Genomic DNA, 20,194 nt, shown 5'->3' on the forward strand with positions numbered 1-20,194 from the left:
GCATAGGCATAGGCTGGGACGACATCTTACCAGGACCTCGGCTGAGTTTTTGGACGAAATGGAAAGACTTGCTACCCCAAGCTACAACTGTTCAAGTACCGCGCCATTACTCGCCCTTACTTTGTATGGCAGATTTTGTTGAACTACATACTTTCGTGGACGCCAGTGAGTACGGATATGCCGCCGTGTGTTACTTTCGCATAGGAAAAGGGGATGATATCACCGTCTCACTAATCGCAGCAAAAAGTAAGGTGGCTCCCCTCAAGCCACTTTCCATACCCCGCATGGAACTACTTGCTGCCGTAATCGGTGCACGTCTATCCTACAAAGTGCGGAGCATTCGCAACATAAGCGTCGATCAACACACTTATTGGACCGATTCAAGGACAGTACTTTCCTGGCTGACGATGGACCCGCGTAATTTTTACTCTTTTGTAATGCATCGCGTAGGAGAAATCCTGGAGACCACAAACGCTGGTCAGTGGCATTGGGTACCAACAAAGCTTAACGTAGCAGACATGGCGACAAAGTTTATCAGCAAACCAAACTCACAGATTAAAAAAACGGTCTTGATAATCAGAAAAGAAAGCATAGTAGTGGTACCATTATACGTTGAGCGCTTTTCTGATTGGAAGCGCTTATACCGAGCAACGGCTACTTTTCTGTTATACTTGGACATTCTACGAGCTAGATGCAAAGCTAAGAAACTCCAAAAAATTCTTACGCTCGAACAACTGACGTCGGCCAAAAACTAATTGAGAAAGCTAAACGAATTTCAGTAAACAAGGACAGGCTGGATTCACTTATCGACTACGCCCTTGCTGTTCGCAACATCTGTGCTACCATGGAGGCCTGTCAACTAGATGCACATCTAAACAACCCTATGCTTGTTCGCGAGTTGGTTGACAAACTTCCAAATCAATATAAGCTGAACTGGGCAATGCACCCAAAAGATGGATCCATAGCGAATGTGAAAGCATTTAGCGATTGGTTGTATAAGATCGCAGAAGCAGCCTCCACAGTCGTTTCAACCTCATACTCAAGGACGAATAATGTACATACTCATACCAGCTACAATGATGTACAGCCGCAACATGCGAAATCGGAGGAGCACCCACACAATTCCTACCGATCCGAGAACTCACCTTGCAACAAAGCTTAACGTAGCAGACATGGCGACAAAGTTTATCAGCAAACCAAACTCACAGATTAAAAAAACGGTCTTGATAATCAGAAAAGAAAGCATAGTAGTGGTACCATTATACGTTGAGCGCTTTTCTGATTGGAAGCGCTTATACCGAGCAACGGCTACTTTTCTGTTATACTTGGACATTCTACGAGCTAGATGCAAAGCTAAGAAACTCCAAAAAATTCTTACGCTCGAACAACTGACGTCGGCCAAAAACCTACTCTTCAGGAAAGCACAACAAGATAACTTCAAATCGGAACTCGAGACTTTTCAATCAAACGGATTCATAAGTAAGCCCAGCGTATTGATTGGACTGAATATTTACATAGATAGTGATGGAATAATGCGTACCCAAGGCCGTACAGACACAATAAATCAAAGCCGAGACCAAATTGTCTTTCCAAAGCGCATCCACATCACTCAACTTATAGTAAAGGAATTTCACGAAACAAACCATCACATGCTTCACGAGGGAACAATTAATCTAATCCGCAGCGTATATTTTATTCCCCAGTTACGTGTTGCTTACAAATCCGTACGGAAAGCGTGCCAAAGATGCAAAAATAATACGGCGATCCCGGAACCACCTCAGATGGCACCACTACCGCCAGCTAGACTCGCCAGCTTCGAGAGGTCCTTTACATACACTGGAGTGGATTTCTTCGGTCCAATTCTCGTTAACGGAGGCCGACACAAAGAAAAACGGTGGGGTGTTATATTTACATGCCTCACTCTGCGCGCAGTTCATATAGAGATAGCCCACAGCCTTGACACTAGGAACCCAAGGAAATATTTTCTGACAATGGAACAAATTTCAAAGCAACCGAAAAGATTGTCAAAGAGGAGCTAAAAAATGTTGAGTTCGACAAGCTCGTTATAAAATATGACAAAATTAAATGGCGCTTCAATCCACCTGCCGCACCACACATGGGCGGGGCATGGGAACGTTTAATTCGATCGATTAAAATGGTACTCAAATCCATTTCCCCGAACGCCAATTACAACGACGAAAGTCTCAAAAATGCTCTTATAAGTGCAGAATACGTAATAAACTCCCGTCCACTGACCTTCGTTTCCTTGGAGGCAGAAGACGACGACGCACTTACTCCCAACCATTTATTGCTAGGATCCTCAGACGGCTTCAAGCCTCCACTGACAAGCGAGTCAAGCCCAAGACAACGTTGGCGCCAGGCAAACGAACTAGCCGATCTTTTCTGGAGGAGGTGGGTGAAGGAATACATGCCAATAATCACCAAACGATCCAAATGGTTTCCCAAACGACATCCTCTGGCAGTTGGCGACGTCGTAATCGTAGTGGACGAAAATCTACCCAGGAACCTTTGGCCCAAAGGACGAATTACAGAGGTCGTCACAGCCAAAGATGGTCAAGTTCGATCTGCTACTATTAAGACTCAACATGGTATTATGGTATGGCCAGCAACCAAAATAGCTGTACTGGACGTTGCTTCTAAGTAAATGTAAACACCCCATAGCTGTTTACGTGGGGGGGAATGTTACCGCCCCAGTACATTTTGAAACGTCGTTTAATTTACATAAATTCATCGGTTGGATCCGACACCAATCAACATCTCGCCGACAATCGAAAGACCATACAGTTACAGAGCGATCCTCAATAGGAGAGGAAGATTTTTTAAAGCTCTTGATTTTATCTTGATTTTGTAATTTGATTTAACTAATAAAAAACATCGGATTATAAAGCAGTGCTGTTAGAAGCTTTCATTAAGGGGTCGGCTGTAACAACAACCTATCAAGTGGAGTGTACCATTGCAAGCGATGTGCACATGAGGATTGTGATCGAATGGTCCAGTGCAGCAAATGCCACTCCTGGTACCACAGCGAGTGCGTGGGCGTTGATGATGATCACAGCTGGCAATGTGACTGCGAGAATATAATACGCGACGTCATCACAGAAGTGGTGCCAACGATGCCGATGTCATTCCAAAAACCTCAGGCCTCCTCATCACCGACGCAAGGAAACGGATTGGCAAAACTTCCATACAACGCGTCATATCAAGCTTCCCCTCTGGAACACATTAACAAAAATACACAAACCGCGTCGACGACGGTCACGACCACTAGCATGGCAGTGGGTGGCATCTCAGCTTTAGGCGAAAAGCCCGCTCAAACGCCATGCGGTTTATCGAACCTAACCTCGCATGGTCCGTCCCCGGTTAAGCAACAGCTGATCAGACCAAAGGAAGTCGAAGCCGCAGGGCGCTTATTAGTGGGACCAGACGCAGCCAACAAAATAATGCTCACCTCTGGCATACCAACACCTTCGCAGATTGCCGCTCGTCAAGCGATCCCAAGGGAGTTGCCAGCATTCGATGGCAACCCCCAAGCTTGGCCATTATTTTATAGCAGTTTTCAAACTAGCACAGAGATCGCCGGCTACACCAACGCGGAGAACCTTATGCGCCTACAGTCAAGCCTAAGAGGTAGGGCCCGAGAACTAGTACAAAGTAAGCTACTATTACCAGCGATGGTCCCCCGAAATCATACAGACACTTCAGATGTGTTTCGGTCGGCCAGAGCATGTACTTCAGACAATGCTTGATAAAGCACGGAAAATGCCGCCTCCAAAGGACAAACTAGAACCTCTGATCGAGTACGCACTCTGCATAAGAAACATATATTCAACGATGGAAGCCTGCGAGCTAGTTGCCCACATGAGCAACCCACTCCTTGTGCAGGAACTAGTGGAAAAGCTTCCTTCGCAGCTAAAATTGCAATGGGCCATGCACCCAAAAGAAACCGCTGTGCCGGTGGTGAAAGTATTCAGCGAATGGATGTACACAATCGCCGAAGCAGCTAGTCAAGTATCATCCCCATTTTACTTCGGGCGCAGCGAACGCCTTAATTACCATTCGGCGAGTGAGGAGCCACTTCGTTTTAGTGGGAAATGCGTGATATGCGATGCCGGAGACCACAAGATCCAAACCTGCCCTAACTTCTCCGCTATGAACACGGCAGAAAGATGGGACGTGTCCCGCACCCATCACTTGTGCCTCAATTGCCTCAACAAGCACCGAAGCCAGTGCCTTTCAAGGAAGACATGCAACATAAACAACTGTCGCGAACGTCACCATCCCCTACTGCATGCAGAACAACTCTACAGCTCCGAACACCCGCGCCAGCCAACAGCACACGAGCTGGAGAGCGGTCACATTCTCGCTCATAGACATGCGGATCAAACTAATTTCCATATCGTACCAATCAAAATCGATTATAAGACTCAACAAATTAACACCTTTGCCTTTCTAGACGAAGGATCATCAGTAACGCTGATCGAAGAAACTATCTTCCAGGCGTACCACACCCACTCTGCCTGAAATGGACCGACAATACAACCCGTGTCGAAGAAACTTATAAAACAGCGACTTTACGTGTCATCAACACGCAGAACGGAGCCAAATTTAAACTGAGAGACGTTCGCAGCGTCAGAAGCCTAAACTTACCAATACAGTCCGCCAACATGGAGGAGCTCGCCATGAAGCTCCCGTACCTTAAAGGACTACCAATTACCTCATATGCCAACGTGCGACCAACTATAATCGTTGGAGCGGATAACTGGAATCTAGCCGTACCTCTTAGAATCCGGGAGGGAGCGTGGCGCCAGCCAATTGCATCCAAAACTCGACTGGGATGGACGTTGCAAATCCCTCCGAGCAAAAGATCTAACGCAGAGGGACACGTTAACATCCATGAGTGTAGATGCTACGAAGCCGACATCGCCTTACACGAGGCCATTAAGCAAACCTTTGCAGTAGAGGCTCCTCGACGTGCCCACCTATATTCTGAAGCTGACTCCCGTGCCCTAGCCATCATGAACTCGACAGCCAAATTTGAGGACGGTAGATTTGAAATTGGACTGCTGTGGAAGAGCGAAAATGTAGCTCTACCAGATAGTTACCCAAACGCCCTTAGACGACTGAAGTGCCTACAACGGAAATTCATCAAGGAACCAGCACTAAAGATTCAAACCCAAAAGGAGATCGACAATCTCGTGCAAAAGAAGTATGCCCGTAAGCTAAGTGCAGCCGAGATATTGGAAGAACACGCGAGGGTATGGTACCTACCAACTTTTATAATTACAAACCCGAACAAACCTAATAGGGTTCGTCTAGTTTGGGATGCAGCGGCGCAGTCAGGGGGACAATCCCTGAACGACTTCATACACGCCGGTCCCGACCTCTTGAAACCATTGGTGGATCTGCTGATCTCATTTCGCGCCGGAAAGGTGGCGATCATCGGTGACATCGCGGAGATGTTTCATCCAATTCGAGTCAAGCCGGAAGATGCCCATGTTCAGCGCTTCCTTTGGTACGACCAAGATGACGAACTACACCATCCAAGCGTCTACACGATGGAAGCGCTCACATTCGGCATAAACTGCGCACCATGTATCGCACACTTCATACGGGACAGAAACGCTGACAGGTTCCAACAGCAATATCCCGCCGCCGCACAAGCCGTGAAAAATTACGACTACGTCGACGACTTTATCTACAGCGGCAACGACATTAAGGAGGTGATAGAAATCGCCACACAAGTTCGCTATATTCACGCCGCAGGAGGGATCTATATTCGCAACTGGGCATCGAACTCGAAGACTGTGCTTGGCGAACTAGGCGGAGAATCATCGTCAACCGAGGTCGAAATCACCACCGCCGAGAAAGTCCTCGGCCTATACTGGATCCCGGAAACGGACGACCTAACGTTTATCTTCAAATTCTCCCGTCTGAAACGCGACATATGGACTGAAAACGATGCACCCTCGAAGCGGGAACTCCTCCAAGTACTTATGTCAATGTACGACCCCCTCGGCCTCATCGCCTGCTACACTATAGAGCTGAAAATATTATTACAAGAAGTGTTGCGGACCCCCACCGACTGGGACGACTGCATACCAGAAAGCCTGCTCCCAAGATGGAATCGATGGAAGCAGGCATTAACCCTTATCGCCACGGTTAAGATTCCGCGATGCTTCTTCAGAACCAACGAGGACATCCATGACGTGCAGCTCCATACCTTCGTAGACGCAAGTGAACTTGCATATGCAGCAGTCTCGTATCTTCGCATCCAACAAGGCAACTTCGTTTATCTTAGCCTGCTAGCAGCCAAAACTAAAGTTGCCCCGCTAAGCCCGCTGTCCATCCCTCGTATGGAGTTACAGGCAGCAGTCACTGGTGCCAAGCTTAGCCAGTCAATTCAAACAAATTCTCGGCTATCAGTTAACTCCCATTACTACTGGACGGACTCCAAAACAGTCCTCAAATGGCTGCGAATGGACCCGCGCAAGTTCCAGCAGTACGTAATGCATCGCGTAGGAGAAGTGTTGGAGCTCACCAATGTCGACCAATGGCACTGGGTGCCATCAGACTTAAACCTTGCTAACATCGCCACTAAGACTTCGAGTTACACTTCCATGCATAAATGGTTTGATGGCCCGGAGTATCTTCTCCAGGAACGCTCTCGTTGGCCCACCTGTACCGACCTAGGAGCCCCAACCAACATCGAAGTGAAGCAGGTGTTTTTCGTCGCTACTACACCACCGGACCCCATCGTGAACGTAGAACACTTTTCCGACTGGCGGAGGCTATATCGAGCGGTAGCAACGTTCATATTATACATCGAAAAGCTGAAAGCAACAGCGCGGAAAACGCCTCCGATTACGAGCATTAACGCCGAGATGATACGCCGCGCTCAAACAACACTGATACGCTACGCGCAAGTATCAGAGTTCCGAAAAGAAATATGTTTACTCTCAAAAGGTAAAGCTCTAAACGCAAATTCAAAACTAATTTGTCTTAATGTGTTTCTAGACGATGACCAGTTGCTACGGATCCGAGGGAGAGCTGAAAACTTGTGCCCCCAACAGCAAATAGTACTCCCTTACGGGCATTACGTAACACGCCTAATTGTTAACTGGTATCACCGTCAGATGCACCACACCATGCACGAGGCCTGCATCAATAGGATTCGTGGCATTTACTATATACCACGCTTAAGAGTTTTATATAAGTCAGCCCGACGAGCATGTCAGCGCTGCAGAAACGATAATGCCTCCCCAAAACCGCCGCTAATGGCCCAACTTCCCACTGCTAGAGTCGCCGCTTATCAACGCCCATTTACCTACGTTGGAATCGATTACTTTGGACCAATTCTCGTGTCCGTTGGCAGGAGGAAGGAGAAACGATGGGGAGTAATCTTTACCTGTCTCACGGTCAGGGCAGTGCATCTAGAAATAGCTCACTCCCCCGACGCCTCGTCATGCATTATGTGTATCCGCAACTTCTTCAATCGCCGCGGGACACCTAGAGAAATATTCACGGACAACGGCACTAATTTTAAAGCTTCCGAGAAGGTGATCTGCGAGCAGCTTCCAAGGGTTGACTTCGACGAAGTATACAGATCGTTCGACACAATTAAGTGGAGCTTTAACCCACCACCAGCGCCTCATATGGGGGGAGCATGGGAGCGCCTTATAGGCTCCATAAAAAGGGTCCTGTCCGCCATCTACCCAGCGATGAAGTTTACTAGCGAGAGTCTACACTTTGGGAGATCGAATTTATAATAAACTCAAGGCCGCTCACATTCGTATCGCTGGACACCAACGACGACGAAGCCATCACACCCAATCATTTGCTACTGGGGTCAGTAAGCGGATATAAGCCCATCTTCGACAACAATCTCTCGGTTCGATGCATGTGGCAATCGGCTCAACTATTCGCTGACCATTTCTGGAAACGATGGGTCAGGGAATATGTTCCCGACTTAGCTCGCCGAGGAAAATGGTACGCCAAGCAGCCACCTCTAACGATTGGCAGCGTCGTCCTCATAGTGGACGAGAACTTACCACGAAACACGTGGCCGAAAGGAATAGTCACCGATGTGGTCTTAGCTAAGGACCAGCAAGTAAGAAGCGCTACGATCAAGACTGCCCACGGCATCTTACGACGACCCGTAACGAAGCTGGCTGTATTGAACGTCGGCAAGATTGAGGGTAACCCAGACGCAGGAGAGCCAAGTTTACCGGGGGGAGAATGTCACCGCCGAAATCTGTTACAATAGACAGATCTAATGAGCCCACTATAATGTTCCAATCAGCAGATGAGTGGCTGGAATTGTACCGTTCAACACAAGCTTTAAGCGCACTTGTCGGGTACGCGAGCACTTACTTCGCCCGCGCTTATTCAGTACAGCACTATCCACCGTCTGCTACGATTATTTTTAAAGCGGTTCCCTTACTTATTTTTCTCACGGCTATATGTAACGCCATACAGCCAGCAGTTATATATTGAATAATAAATTGGATATATGTTACCCTGCGAGTTTTATTAGAACCGGGACGTGCTACGTAAAGTCGAGGACAGGGTGGCGCTGGCCTCAACAATACCAAATACCAAAAATGCTTTGTAATTTTTAGAAATTATGAAATGCTAGCCTTACGTCAAATTTCTTAAGCCCCAGAATGGAATTATCTCTGCAGAAGCTTCCTTTATCGGAGTTGCTGAATTTAAATATAGCAGTTTGGTCTTCTATTAATTTTACCGATTTTGCCGGTTGAGTTTCCATAGTGCATTTGTTAGCACTCATACCAAAAATATGGGTCGTACCTACACTACATATAACTTGTACACATAAGAATTGCTCACAAATAAGAAACTTGCACCGCACTTCAATTTACTCATTTGCTCCAAACATGTACATACCGCTGACGCATGAGTTCAGCGCCCCGACCACAACGGTCAGCAGCGGTAACCTGATACTTGACCATGCTGCAAGTGTCTGCGTTATCACTTATGCTGAGTCGGCGTGCCGGCTGTGTCTTTCTAGCTTATGGGTTCAGCTTTTGGGTTGCACTTCAATTCAATTTTAGACTACAATTCAGTTTCTGTATCAACGTTTAAGAATAAACTTACGTTACTCCGGCACACTGCCGTAAAATCAATTATTTTATAGTACAATTACATTGCTGAGCCACAAGGCCAGTAATCACCAAAGGCGAAGTCAAGCCTGCCACCGTAATCTTAATAAGATACTATGTACGTAACTGTCGCTGGACAAAGGGAAGGAGGAACTGCCACAGGACTGGACCAGCGCACCTCGCCTTATTTACATATATGTAGAAAATCGACTTATTTTAGACATCACCATTATGTAACTCTAGCTATAATGACTACATATTTACAATGTGCATACATACTTAGGTACATTGTTCAAAAAAATTGTTTATTTAAGTTAAAATTTTTAAGCATTTAGTTTCAAACAGTGCTATTGATAAATATGCCTTCATTCTCAGTTACTTTAGTTTAGAGAAAAGATTGTGAGCAACGCAATGATCCAATTCAGCAACGTAGTCAAATAATTCCTCCATGCAAGTTTCAGTTGTCTTAGATCGCCCGTTCACTCGATCATTGCATTCTTGGTATTTATTGTACAAGGATTCAATATGGCCTTTAGATTGGCATTTTTCCTGTTGCATAAAAACATGTAATATTTTTCTGCAAAAATAAATTTAAATTCTTACTCTTAGGGCTGCTTGAGGGTCCACTAACTCCTCTTCGTCATCGGCTCGAACAACAGGAAGTGAGAACCAGTTTCGAAAGGCCATTATCAAGCTGTAATTAAACACTTATTAGTACCTGTTAAATAATACTAAAACAAAACCAACGGTAACAAAAATTATTCATATTACAATGTTTTTGAATAATCTTGTATATGAACTGTAATAACCTTTAATTATATGACTGTGATGCAATCACACTTCCATTTATTGAACGCCTGATTTATAATGTTACCAGATTGACAAAAGGAAAATTTTTTTAATTTCCCTTGTAACACCCTATTACCATAAAACCACGTCTACACACAGTTAATGTGAAAAACAATGTGGAGCGTTCACAAATATATGTATGTAGTAAGCTTCGGCGATTCGAATAGTAAATACTTTGCCCGATTTTATGATATAAATGTGACTATTTATTTATCTGTAAAGCTGCTCAAATTTCTTTAAAAACTAGGAACATGAACTATGTCTATGAGATATGAGCATTGAGAGGGATTAGTGCGATTTTGTTGCATTGTCTTGTAGTATATAGTTTTAAGAATACTCACACACGAAATCATACCAATCTGGCATCCCAAGCAGCAAACTTGAATTACTTAATCGGATTTTTTCGGAACGGTGTTTATCCGGAACTAGTTTTCATGTGGATAACAAATCACCTTTTTCGTTTAAACTGCGTCCATTTTCGCAGTAATCGACATTTTCCAAATACCTCCGTTCAGCGTTACAACTCCGTTAGTTTTAAGTTTACTTATTTTTGAAATAAAAAATAGGAAAAAATTTACATATGACACCAAACACAGAATTTAAACAAACATCATTCTTCATATAAAAATTACAAGTATATATAACCCCTTAATCTTGATAAGGGTATGCAAAAAAAAATACTACATACTAGTATATACTAGTATATATACATATGTACCCTATAAGGTACATATATTCCGTAAGTTCGACCGTCCGTATGTACGCTTAGATTTCGAAAATGATAATGTTGGGATTCGTTATGCAAATTCTTGAGGCAGCGCAAGTTTATTTCATCAGGGTGCCACACCCACTCAAATGCCCACAAAGTTTTTGAATTTTTGGAAATATGTTAATGTAATTTGTTTTGACTATCAATGTCTATCTATATGCCATGTTTAAGTCGGTCCAACAATTCAAAAGTTAAAAGCAAATAGGGTGTGCGAACTTGGGAAAAGTTGCTTAGCTGCTTGCATATCTCTATCTCCCTTGCACCCCTCTTAGCTAAGTAACGGTTATCTGAAAGCCGAGGCACTCGACTACAGCGTTCTCTCGTTTAAGGTACACGTCTCGGTTCAAGACAGTGAAGGAAATAAATTTGTTGTATAAGGTGCATTGTGCAATTATTTGACATTTGACAGTAATTTGCTTTAAGAAAGTCACCTTATTAAAATTTGTTTGGCATCATAAGAAATTTGATGTTAGCTCTTCAAGGGAAGCACTGTGGTTCTCTTTCTTTATCCACGTCTTCAGCTGTTGCCATAGCAGCGATGCCCTATGTGAACAGATAAATAAAAATATTCTTCGTTGCTGCAATTTTAAGCGACTGTATGCAGGGGTATTATAGCCTTTTCCCACACAGTCCAATCGTCTGAAACAGTTGGGATTTTTGAAATATTAAAAAATTAAATTGCTACCCCCACAGTGCACATCCACCATCCAATATTAGATAACAGCTGAGTGGACAATATTTTCCCATCACAACAACAACGACGGTTGATCTTAACGCTTTGAAACTCCAGTAAAATGTTATGTTCTCGTACATTTATATACCTTACCATAGATTAATAGTTTAACAGTCACATAACCATTAAAGAAATGTCCGACAAAAAATGTTGTTGCATTATGAATTTTTTGCTTTCGTTTTTATTCATGGTTCTTATTAATTTTGAATTGCAATTGTTAATTTATTAAAATCTTTGTTACACGCTATCGACTTGCTCTTTGAATAGGACATTAAGCTGATTACTGAAAAATAGCATTTACATACAGCTGCGAAAAAAAAATAGCACCACCTACTCGAGCAATGTTTGGATAGCCACCCTACCTATATTTTTAGCTCTGTCAAAACATGAAATCCCGTTTTGGAATCGAATTGCAACATAGAATCAGAAAATGAAAAAATAATGTAGATTTTTTTTTTAGGTTTTTAATTGCTTAAGAAATTTTATAAAAAATCGAAAATTTTAACGAAAAAAATAATAGCACCACTTTTCAAAAATGGGTTTAAAATTATAGGAACTACCAATATTCATGAGATAACAATGTGGAACTATTAAATCGATGTTTATATTCTTCATTTAATACTTTGTGGTGTATCCTTTGTTGGAAATAACAGGTGCGCAGCGTTTTGGGATGGAGTCAACTAGGTCCTGGCATCGCTTTATGGAAATTTGAGTCCAGGACTCCTTAATTACTTCCCAAAGGGATCCCATGGATATTGGTTTCGATGCAGCGACAGCCTTCTTGACGTCCGACCACAGATTCTCTATTGGATTAAGGTCTGAAGACTGCGGACGCCACTCCATAACGTTTACAGAGTTGTCCCCAAACCATTTCTTTGCCTTCTTGCTGCTATGTTTTTGGTCATTACCTTGTTGGAAGACCCACACGAGCGGCATTTCATACTCTGCGAAAGGTAGCATAATGGTATCCATGATATCCACGTATACGTGCTGATCCCTGACGGCCTTGATCCACTGTATCGGGCCTACTCCTTAATTGGAAAAGCAGGCCCATACCATCACACTACGCCCTACATGCTTTATGACATAATCACCTTGCTCTGACCTGACCATAAAATATTCCTCCACTGTTTGGGTGACCAATTTGCATGATCCTTGGCAAACTTCATTCGCCTAGAAATACGTCTGGCATTTAAAAGTGGTACCTTTCTCGGGCTGCAGGCTTTTAGGTTATATTCCCTGAGATATGTATGCACAGTTTGCACCGTCGCATTTATTTTAAGCTCCTATTTAAGCTCAGTAGCAGATTAAAAAGGATCCTTCTTGTTCTGACGAATCAATCGATTGACGTGAAGGGGGTCATAGATTGTTTTCGTCCTCGTGTTTCAGGTTTTTCCTTAAAGCTTAGAGCGTTCTTTATCATTTTATTTTAATATCCGACCAATCGACCAACTTCTCTGTAAGATTTTCCATCCTTTATCAACTTTTGGATGATATCACGCTTTTTTATAGGAAGGATTTAAAAACAGGGTAACACATTTTTGGTTAGAAAGAATACTAAAGAGTACATACAAATTTTGTATTGAAAAAAATCAAACACTGAAAACAAATTTATGTTACCCAGAAGAAAATGTATTGAAGTGGTGCTATTATTTTTTTCGCCACTGTAACTCCATAACTCGACTCTAAAAGCCGCTTACACTACGATGAAGTTATGGTGCTTTATACCCCCTTCCCATAAAGTCTATCCGTTCGAAGCAGTTGGGATTTTTGACAAATGTGAAACTCCGATTCCCACAGGGCACATACAACATCTACCATCCGACAACAGCTGTCAGATAAGCTGTGGCTTATAAAAACACAAGCAAAAATTGTTAAAGTGGATTTTGCCAGACCAAAATGAACAATTTACCAACTATTTTGGCTGTTGTACAACAGCAAAATCTTAAGTTGAATCAGCTGTCAATTCAGAGGAGTGGAATGACGACGAATTGAATCTCTACGAAAGCATTTTTTCTGAAAAAGAGCAAATGCCACGAAGTGTGTGAATGCTGGTACGTGATCTTAAATTGTATTAAAAATACTATTAAAGAATGCGATTTATATTAAACAGATGCGATACGGGACATTTTGGGGAAAGAATATACCGGAAAACATCGACGAGTTCTTCAAAGAGAGCTTTCGTATGGAGAAGAGGACCTTTTCGTTTTTGGTGGACCGACTAGGTGTTTTACGGAAGAAGAACACCAACTGGCGAAATGCCATTCCTCCGGAAAAACGGATCGCTATAGCCTTGTACACCTTGGGATCATCAGCGGTTTGTTGGGAATGGTCTTGACAGCCACTACAAGAATAATAATGCAGTCATTCTAGCCTGCTGCATTTTGCAAAACATTTTAAGTGAGCACAACAGCGCTATAAATGAAACTTGGCAACAGGCTGCAAGTGACCTACGCGAACAACCAAATCGTACTAATATGTCTGCAGATTTTAGCCAGCCTGCAGAAAAAATAAGGCCAATATTGTGTAAATGGTAACAAATAAAGTTCATTAATTGTAAATCTGTTTGTTTTTTATTAATTATTATTTCATTTTGGTCTTATTTTTCTACATTTTTTGGAATTCGTTGTTTTCCTCAACAGCTTCAACAAATCGGATTGGAATTTAGCTTGGCTGTCTGCCATTCTCGACAATATTTCCGACTGCGGTCGCTGCTCCTCCAGCCTTTCCTTAGCTATCTCCACAAGCTCCGACTTGTGATCGACCTTTGCGCGCTTAGCAGGGGGTGCAGTGCTGCCTGAGCGTTGACTGCCGCTGCAGATGGAGGCTTCCCTGTCATCGGGGTCTACAACCAAGAGCTCCACAAAGTATTCCCTAGTATCTGCAATAAATACATTTTATTAGATCATTTTAAACTCACCTTCCATTTTCAAAAGATTCCCGTCATCACTGTTTACGTTTTCGTAGTGAATGTTTCACTTTCCAGTTTCAAGAAGAAGAGTTTAGGGCTTCCACCCAAAATTATCGCCTAACATCGCATAAAATAGTCCGTCAAATTTGGATGGGGAACTAACTGGAACATTTTCGGAACGGCAAATCCTTATGGACCATCCGTTCAACGGATGGTAGGTGGTAATTGGATCTCTGTGGAAAGACCCTATAAGGCGCCATCTACTCGGGCTTTCCTATATCGACACGTGGGGGGCATAAAGTACTTGCGATGCGAACGAAGCTAAGGAATTTAAATCTAAACTCTCAACTTTTTAGCTCTTACAGTTTCCGAGATCACTGCGTTCACACGGACAGACGGACATCGCTACATCGACTCGGCTGGTGCTGCTGATAAAAAATATATATAATTTATGAGAGACGCTTCCTTTTACCTGAGACATACATTCCTTTTACTCTACGAGTAACGGGTATAAATAAAAAAGACAGTTCATTTCTTAAATTACTTTTATTATAGTCTTACTTCAGTCTATAGGCCATTGTAAGCCATGAATCGCCTTAAGAGATTTCAACTGTAATAAACTCTATCTATACTGTATTAATTGAAGAACGTGCCAACTGTTCTAGCTTACGTACTGGTTGCTTAAGCCCAGTACTAAGAACGTCTAAGAGTTTCACGACTCGAAAAATCTTATTCTTTGTAGTGTGACCGATGTTATCAAAGCTCACACGCAATGCATGTAATATTGGCCTTGTGCGACTGGGAGCCGGATTGGGAACGGGGTCGTGGCGCTGATGCTGCAGGAAGTCGTCCAGTATCCTGAGAATGGCTGGTAATAGCTCCTCCATCTATCCCTTAGCGGGCGGCCTTTTTTCTTCCTCCATATTAAAGTCAGCGCGTCCTCCAGGTCCAGGTGCCAAGTAGCTGATGGATGTGGAGTCCTGTGATTTTTAATGGAGAGCTCGTCTGAGATCGTGTAACTGATGGTTCTGCTAAAAAGATATTTTGTCCAGAACTTACTTTCTTTGCGTCGACCAGTCCGGCAGGATGTCCATGTAGGGAGAAAAGTCCCACACGACATGCTCGCTCTCAATGGTCTTCAGCACTTCCACTATTCTGCGGACTTGCCCAGTTGTGGTATTGCTTCCAGTGGGTCCAGTCCCACAGTAATGGACAATTCGGACAAGGCTTGGATTAGACGTCCTTTTTCATCTGCACTGACCTCCAGCAGTCGTTTTGGGTCTTGCCTTCCATTTTTTATTTTTCGGTGCAACACTGCTTCTGTACGACACCGAAAGTTTAAATTTTTTGTTCTTTGTGAGACGGCAAATTCACCCACGAAATCTGATATTTTTCTGGTATCTCCTTAGCTCTTCTGACTACCGCCCTGAAAAATAGACCCGACGAAAAACATAAAGCCTAGTACTCAGATCGGCTAAGAGTTTCACTAGTCGAAAAATCGTATTCTTTGTAGTGTGACCGAAGTTTTCAAAGTTGACACGCAATGCATGTGGCATGGTCTTACTGTCAAGCAACTGGACTTGTTCCCAGACGGAAAACAAATCAATTGGAGCAATTTAAAAAAGAAGAGTCTGCTGGTGCCCAAAGAAATAAGAATTAAAATAAATGAAACGTTCAACGAATGTTTTTAATTATGTAAATTATAAGTTTAAGGCTTCCTTCTCGTCCCACGGATGCTTCGCCATCTTTCCGGCACCATCTATAGTCCGAATCAGCTCCGAATCCCAATAGTAATATTTTACCTTGAAAAAGTGGGAGCTGATTTGGGAACGGGGTTGTTCCGCCTGATGCTGCATGAAGTCGTCCAGCATCCTGACAATGGTTAGTGATGGCTCCTCCCTATAGAAGCCGGTGCGTCCTCCACCTCTGCTCTAGCTGCCAAGTAGCTGGTGGTGGTGGTGTCCGGAGTCCTAATGGAGAGCTCGTCGGAGATCGAGCGATGTCCTATGTTCCTTCCCACTGGGCTTCTATAGTGGATCTTTTCCTGCACTTCAACTATTGTGCTGATTGGCCCCGTTGTGGTATTGCTTCCTGCCGGTCAAGTCCCACAATAATGGGCAACAGCTTGGATTAGGTGTCCTTTTTTATCTGCACTGACCTCCTTTAGGCGTTTTTGGGGTTTTTCTTTCATTTTGAATTGAAATTAAATTAAATTATCCACCACTTCTGCACGAACCGCCAAAGATTAAATTTCTTATTCTTTTGGCCGCGGCTAACGGCGTTCATCGAAATTCACGCGCTAAGTCTGGTATTTTTTCTTGTATTTCCTTAGCTCATATGAGTACCGCGCTGAAAACCGTACCCGACGAAAAGCGTTAGCTGCGTACTTGCCTCTCGCTCACTCCCATGGTTAGTTCGCGGTTTTTGTCGATGTGAGTACTAGGCTTTAGCCGCATATTTGCCTCTCGCTGACTCCCATGCTGAGCTCGCGGATTTCGTCGATGTGAGTATTTCTCACTGAGTACTAGGCTGTAGTGTCATCGATGTTTGAAAAAATACATAGATATATCGCCGTTTTTAAAGATAAGCATCGATGCTATCGATAGTGGCATCGATGTTCTTACATCTCTAAAGTACTCTTACCTTGAAATTGTCATTTTGCAAATAAGTATTAATGCTTGGTTATCATTATCTGTAGATCAATATACTATATTTGGAGAAAGCAATAAACTTTTTTTTCCGAAGTGCTTTAAAAATGCGGTTATGAAATGCTGCCCCATAAATAAACCAGGAATGTTATTTCATATTTGCTATACATACATTGCTTTCATCATCATAATTCAATAAATTTTAAAATGGCTGATAGACTTACGCAGTTGCAAGACACAGTTAATCAGGTAATTCAGTCAAAACTCTGAGTAACTCCAAAATGCCAAAATATAAATGTTTATTGCAGCAAGCAGAGCACTTTTGCAACGCGATTGGTGTGATTCAGCAAACATCCTTTCCTAGTAAATTTCCAAATTTCGACCGCACAGGATGCCAAACGCCCAACCCAACTCAGCCGCAAGAGGACTATGCCCAGCTTTTTGCACAGTTAATTGCAAGATGTGCCAAAGATATTGACACATTAATAGAGTCATTACCAAATGAAGACAGTTCCATTGAACTGCAAAATTCCAGCCTAAAGAAACTTGAGATTGAAAATCAAGAAACTGCACACGAACTTGAGGAAGTCGTTCGAAGGGGCGAGCTTTTGCTAGAAAAAATGCAGTCTGCATTGGAAAACATTGCTCAAGCTCAATTGGATATGCAAATAACTCTGAAAACGAATTAAAAATTTTCGAACAAATTAAACATTACCTTCTCTAAATTATATTTTTCACAGATTGCGATTAAAAGTAAACCATTTTTAATCCTATTAAAGAGTAAATAAGACTACTTTAGTAATAGAAACATCAGCCGGCATCATTCGAAGATGCGTACCATTGCTGGATTGCTGCAACAGTTGATCGCAAAGTTCCCTAAACGAACCGTTTTTTTATACCCTTGCAGAGGGTGTTATGATTTCAGTCAGAAGTTTGCAACCCATAAAGTATATATATTCTTGATCAGCATCACTAGACGAGTCGATCAAGCCATGTCCAAAAGTCTTCTTTCTTTTGCAGGTAGTATATAAGTCGGAACCAGCCGGATCGGTCAACTATATCTTATCGCTCCCATAGGAACAGTGGCGGATCTACGGTTGCTGGCGCCCGGGGCAAAGCGATAAATTCCGCCCCCTCCCTATTCGCTGTACGAATAACATTAGGAGTATTTTAAGTGTAAATAGGTTATTAATTATTAAAAGCTTATACGTTTGAAGAATTGTATTTCATATCGATTCTTTTGTCAGTAACAACGGAAAAAACATTATTATTTGTGTTTTTGCAAGACAAAAAATTATTACTTTTAGAATATAACTTTTCTGGCCTTGATTGCCGCAAATTCAGTAATAATATCATTGTAGTCGAGTGATGCTGCTACTTCATTTTCGATAGATAGTATAGCTAAATTTGACAGCCTGTCTTGGTTCATGGTTGTGCGGAGATAAGATTTTATCAATTTCAGTTTACTGAATGATCGCTCAAACGAAGCCACGGACAATGGTAGAGTCAGCAAAATTTTCAATGCCGTCACAAGTGTTTTGTACGCCTCTAACCCCAACGATGAAATATACAATAGCATTCCTTTTGGAGTGAGATCAAGACTTTCTCCCTTTTTATTGGCCCTTTTCAGAAGAAAAATGACATCACTATCAATTCCAACAGATGGTTGTCCAGCGTTTTCTGTCTCCGGAATCTCCTTTGATAAATATTCCACCTGAATAAAAAATCAATTTGGTTCATTAAAAAAAAAATTACAACATATTCCAAATATTGCACCACCTTTCATCATACCTCATTTTCAATATAGCTTGTACACTCGTCTATAACATGCTGTGTTGGATTTTCCAGGTTTGATCCAGAAACCGAATGATTATTTGAGGTGTCTGAGTTTTCCTTGTTATGACTTTTCACGTAATTTAACATAAATTCTTTCGACAAATTTTCGGTGTGTTGTTTTTTTGTCCGAATTTTTTCGAACTGGGCACCACTTGGTTTTATTCGTTTCATTTTTGTGTTTTCCACGCCTTATTTGAAATAGTATAAATATATTTTTAGAACATCAAGAAATGGAAGGTTCAGTGAATAATATTTGATAAATAACATCGAAGCATAAGTACCTTGATTAAATGTTGCAATAGAAAAACACTGCCTTGATTGGAATGTATGTAAACAAACGCGCTCATAACCTAACACGTATACTGCTCGCTCTCTCTCTCTCTCTCTCTCTCTCTCTAATCAAGAAAGTTTATTATGACGTTTCGAGCGTCCCTTTTCCTTTTGATCACATCATAAAACACTTACACTTGTATTCTATAGGGAGCGTTACATGCGCAGCGCCGCGGGAAAATATGAATTCTCGAAACATATATTGCTAGTCGGATTCGATTTAGCGCCTCTTAGATTTGACGCCCGGAGCGCTTGCCCCGCTTCGCCCCCCCTAGATCCGCCACTGCATAGGAATAATTGAAAAAAAAATTTTTTATAATTATATCTTTGGTGTTTTTTAACATATAACCTCCTAGGCTTGGAAAATACATTTTATTATTAGTTCTGAATTTCGAATATAATTTTATCAAAATCGGACGAATATATCATATAGCTGCCATAGGAACGATCGTAAAATCGGTGGGAAAATAATATGAAACAAATTATAACTTCGGTGTTTTTTAACATATCTTATACCATTGGCAATATAATTTTTTGTATATTTAGGAATTTCGAATTAAATTTTATAAAAATCGGACGACTCTAACATATAGCTGTCAAAGAAACGGTCAGAAATAATAAAATAATTATTATTAAAAAAAATTTGATTTGTTGATTTTGATAGTATTTTCTTTTACTTTGGGATATAGAACATTTTAACTTTCCAGCATTACGAATTTAATTTTACACTAATATCACTGAAGCTACCAACAATCCTTAAGAACTTAACATGGTGTTACTAACATTGATTATTTCTTATAACTGCAAGGGTTTACAAACTTCGGTGTGCCGAAGTTAACTTCCTGTCTTGTTATACCCTTGCAGAGGGTATAATGATATTAGTCAGAAGTTTGCAACGCAGTGAAGGAGACGTTTCCGACCCCATAAAGTATATATATTATTGATCAGCATGACTAGACGAGTCGATCTAGCCATGTC

The 20,194-nt window shown here is 42.1% G+C and overlaps 2 protein-coding genes across 5 annotated transcripts; one reads left to right on the forward strand and one right to left on the reverse strand.

Annotated features, from left to right (window-relative positions):
- Nucleotides 1-9,424: 9,424 nt before the first annotated feature.
- LOC119559049 (cytochrome b-c1 complex subunit 6, mitochondrial) lies at nucleotides 9,425-10,094 on the reverse strand. Of its 3 annotated transcripts, none has more exons than XM_037872175.1 (3): nucleotides 9,950-10,094; nucleotides 9,744-9,834; nucleotides 9,425-9,689 (listed from the first exon to the last, which is right to left on the reverse strand). In XM_037872175.1, the coding sequence occupies exons 2-3, from the start codon at nucleotides 9,825-9,827 to the stop codon at nucleotides 9,516-9,518; spliced, it is 258 nt and encodes an 85-aa protein (XP_037728103.1). In that variant the 5' UTR covers nucleotides 9,828-9,834; nucleotides 9,950-10,094; the 3' UTR covers nucleotides 9,425-9,515. The 3 variants fall into 3 exon arrangements, with proteins under 3 accessions (XP_037728103.1, XP_037728104.1, XP_037728105.1); XM_037872176.1 differs by having other exon boundaries at nucleotides 9,912-9,967; XM_037872177.1 differs by lacking the exon at nucleotides 9,950-10,094 and adding an exon at nucleotides 9,888-9,945.
- A 6,925-nt stretch (nucleotides 10,095-17,019) lies between these two features.
- On the forward strand, nucleotides 17,020-18,274 carry LOC119559045 (mediator of RNA polymerase II transcription subunit 21). 2 transcript variants are annotated; one of them, XR_005220620.1, is made up of 3 exons: nucleotides 17,020-17,299; nucleotides 17,359-17,997; nucleotides 18,071-18,274. XR_005220620.1 is itself a non-coding variant. In XM_037872173.1 (2 exons), the coding sequence occupies exons 1-2, from the start codon at nucleotides 17,258-17,260 to the stop codon at nucleotides 17,737-17,739; spliced, it is 423 nt and encodes a 140-aa protein (XP_037728101.1). In that variant the 5' UTR covers nucleotides 17,020-17,257; the 3' UTR covers nucleotides 17,740-18,274. The 2 variants fall into 2 exon arrangements, 1 of the variants encoding a protein (XP_037728101.1); XM_037872173.1 differs by having other exon boundaries at nucleotides 17,359-18,274.
- The last annotated feature ends 1,920 nt before the right edge of the window (nucleotides 18,275-20,194 follow it).

The sequence above is a fragment of the Drosophila subpulchrella genome, unplaced genomic scaffold, assembly GCF_014743375.2.
Source record: "Drosophila subpulchrella strain 33 F10 #4 breed RU33 unplaced genomic scaffold, RU_Dsub_v1.1 Primary Assembly Seq16, whole genome shotgun sequence".
NCBI lineage: Eukaryota > Metazoa > Arthropoda > Insecta > Diptera > Drosophilidae > Drosophila > Drosophila subpulchrella.

Coding starts and splice junctions, on each gene's coding strand:
- LOC119559049 (XM_037872175.1), bottom strand. CDS start 9,827: ATGGCCTTTCGAAACTGGTTCTCACTTCCTGTTGTTCGAGCCGATGAC. Junction 9,690..9,743: donor ACCCTCAAGCAGCCCTAAGA/GTAAGAATTTAA, acceptor TTTATGCAACAG/GAAAAATGCCAATCTAAAGG.
- LOC119559045 (XM_037872173.1), top strand. CDS start 17,258: ATGGCTGATAGACTTACGCAGTTGCAAGACACAGTTAATCAG. Junction 17,300..17,358: donor TGCAAGACACAGTTAATCAG/GTAATTCAGTCA, acceptor TGTTTATTGCAG/CAAGCAGAGCACTTTTGCAA.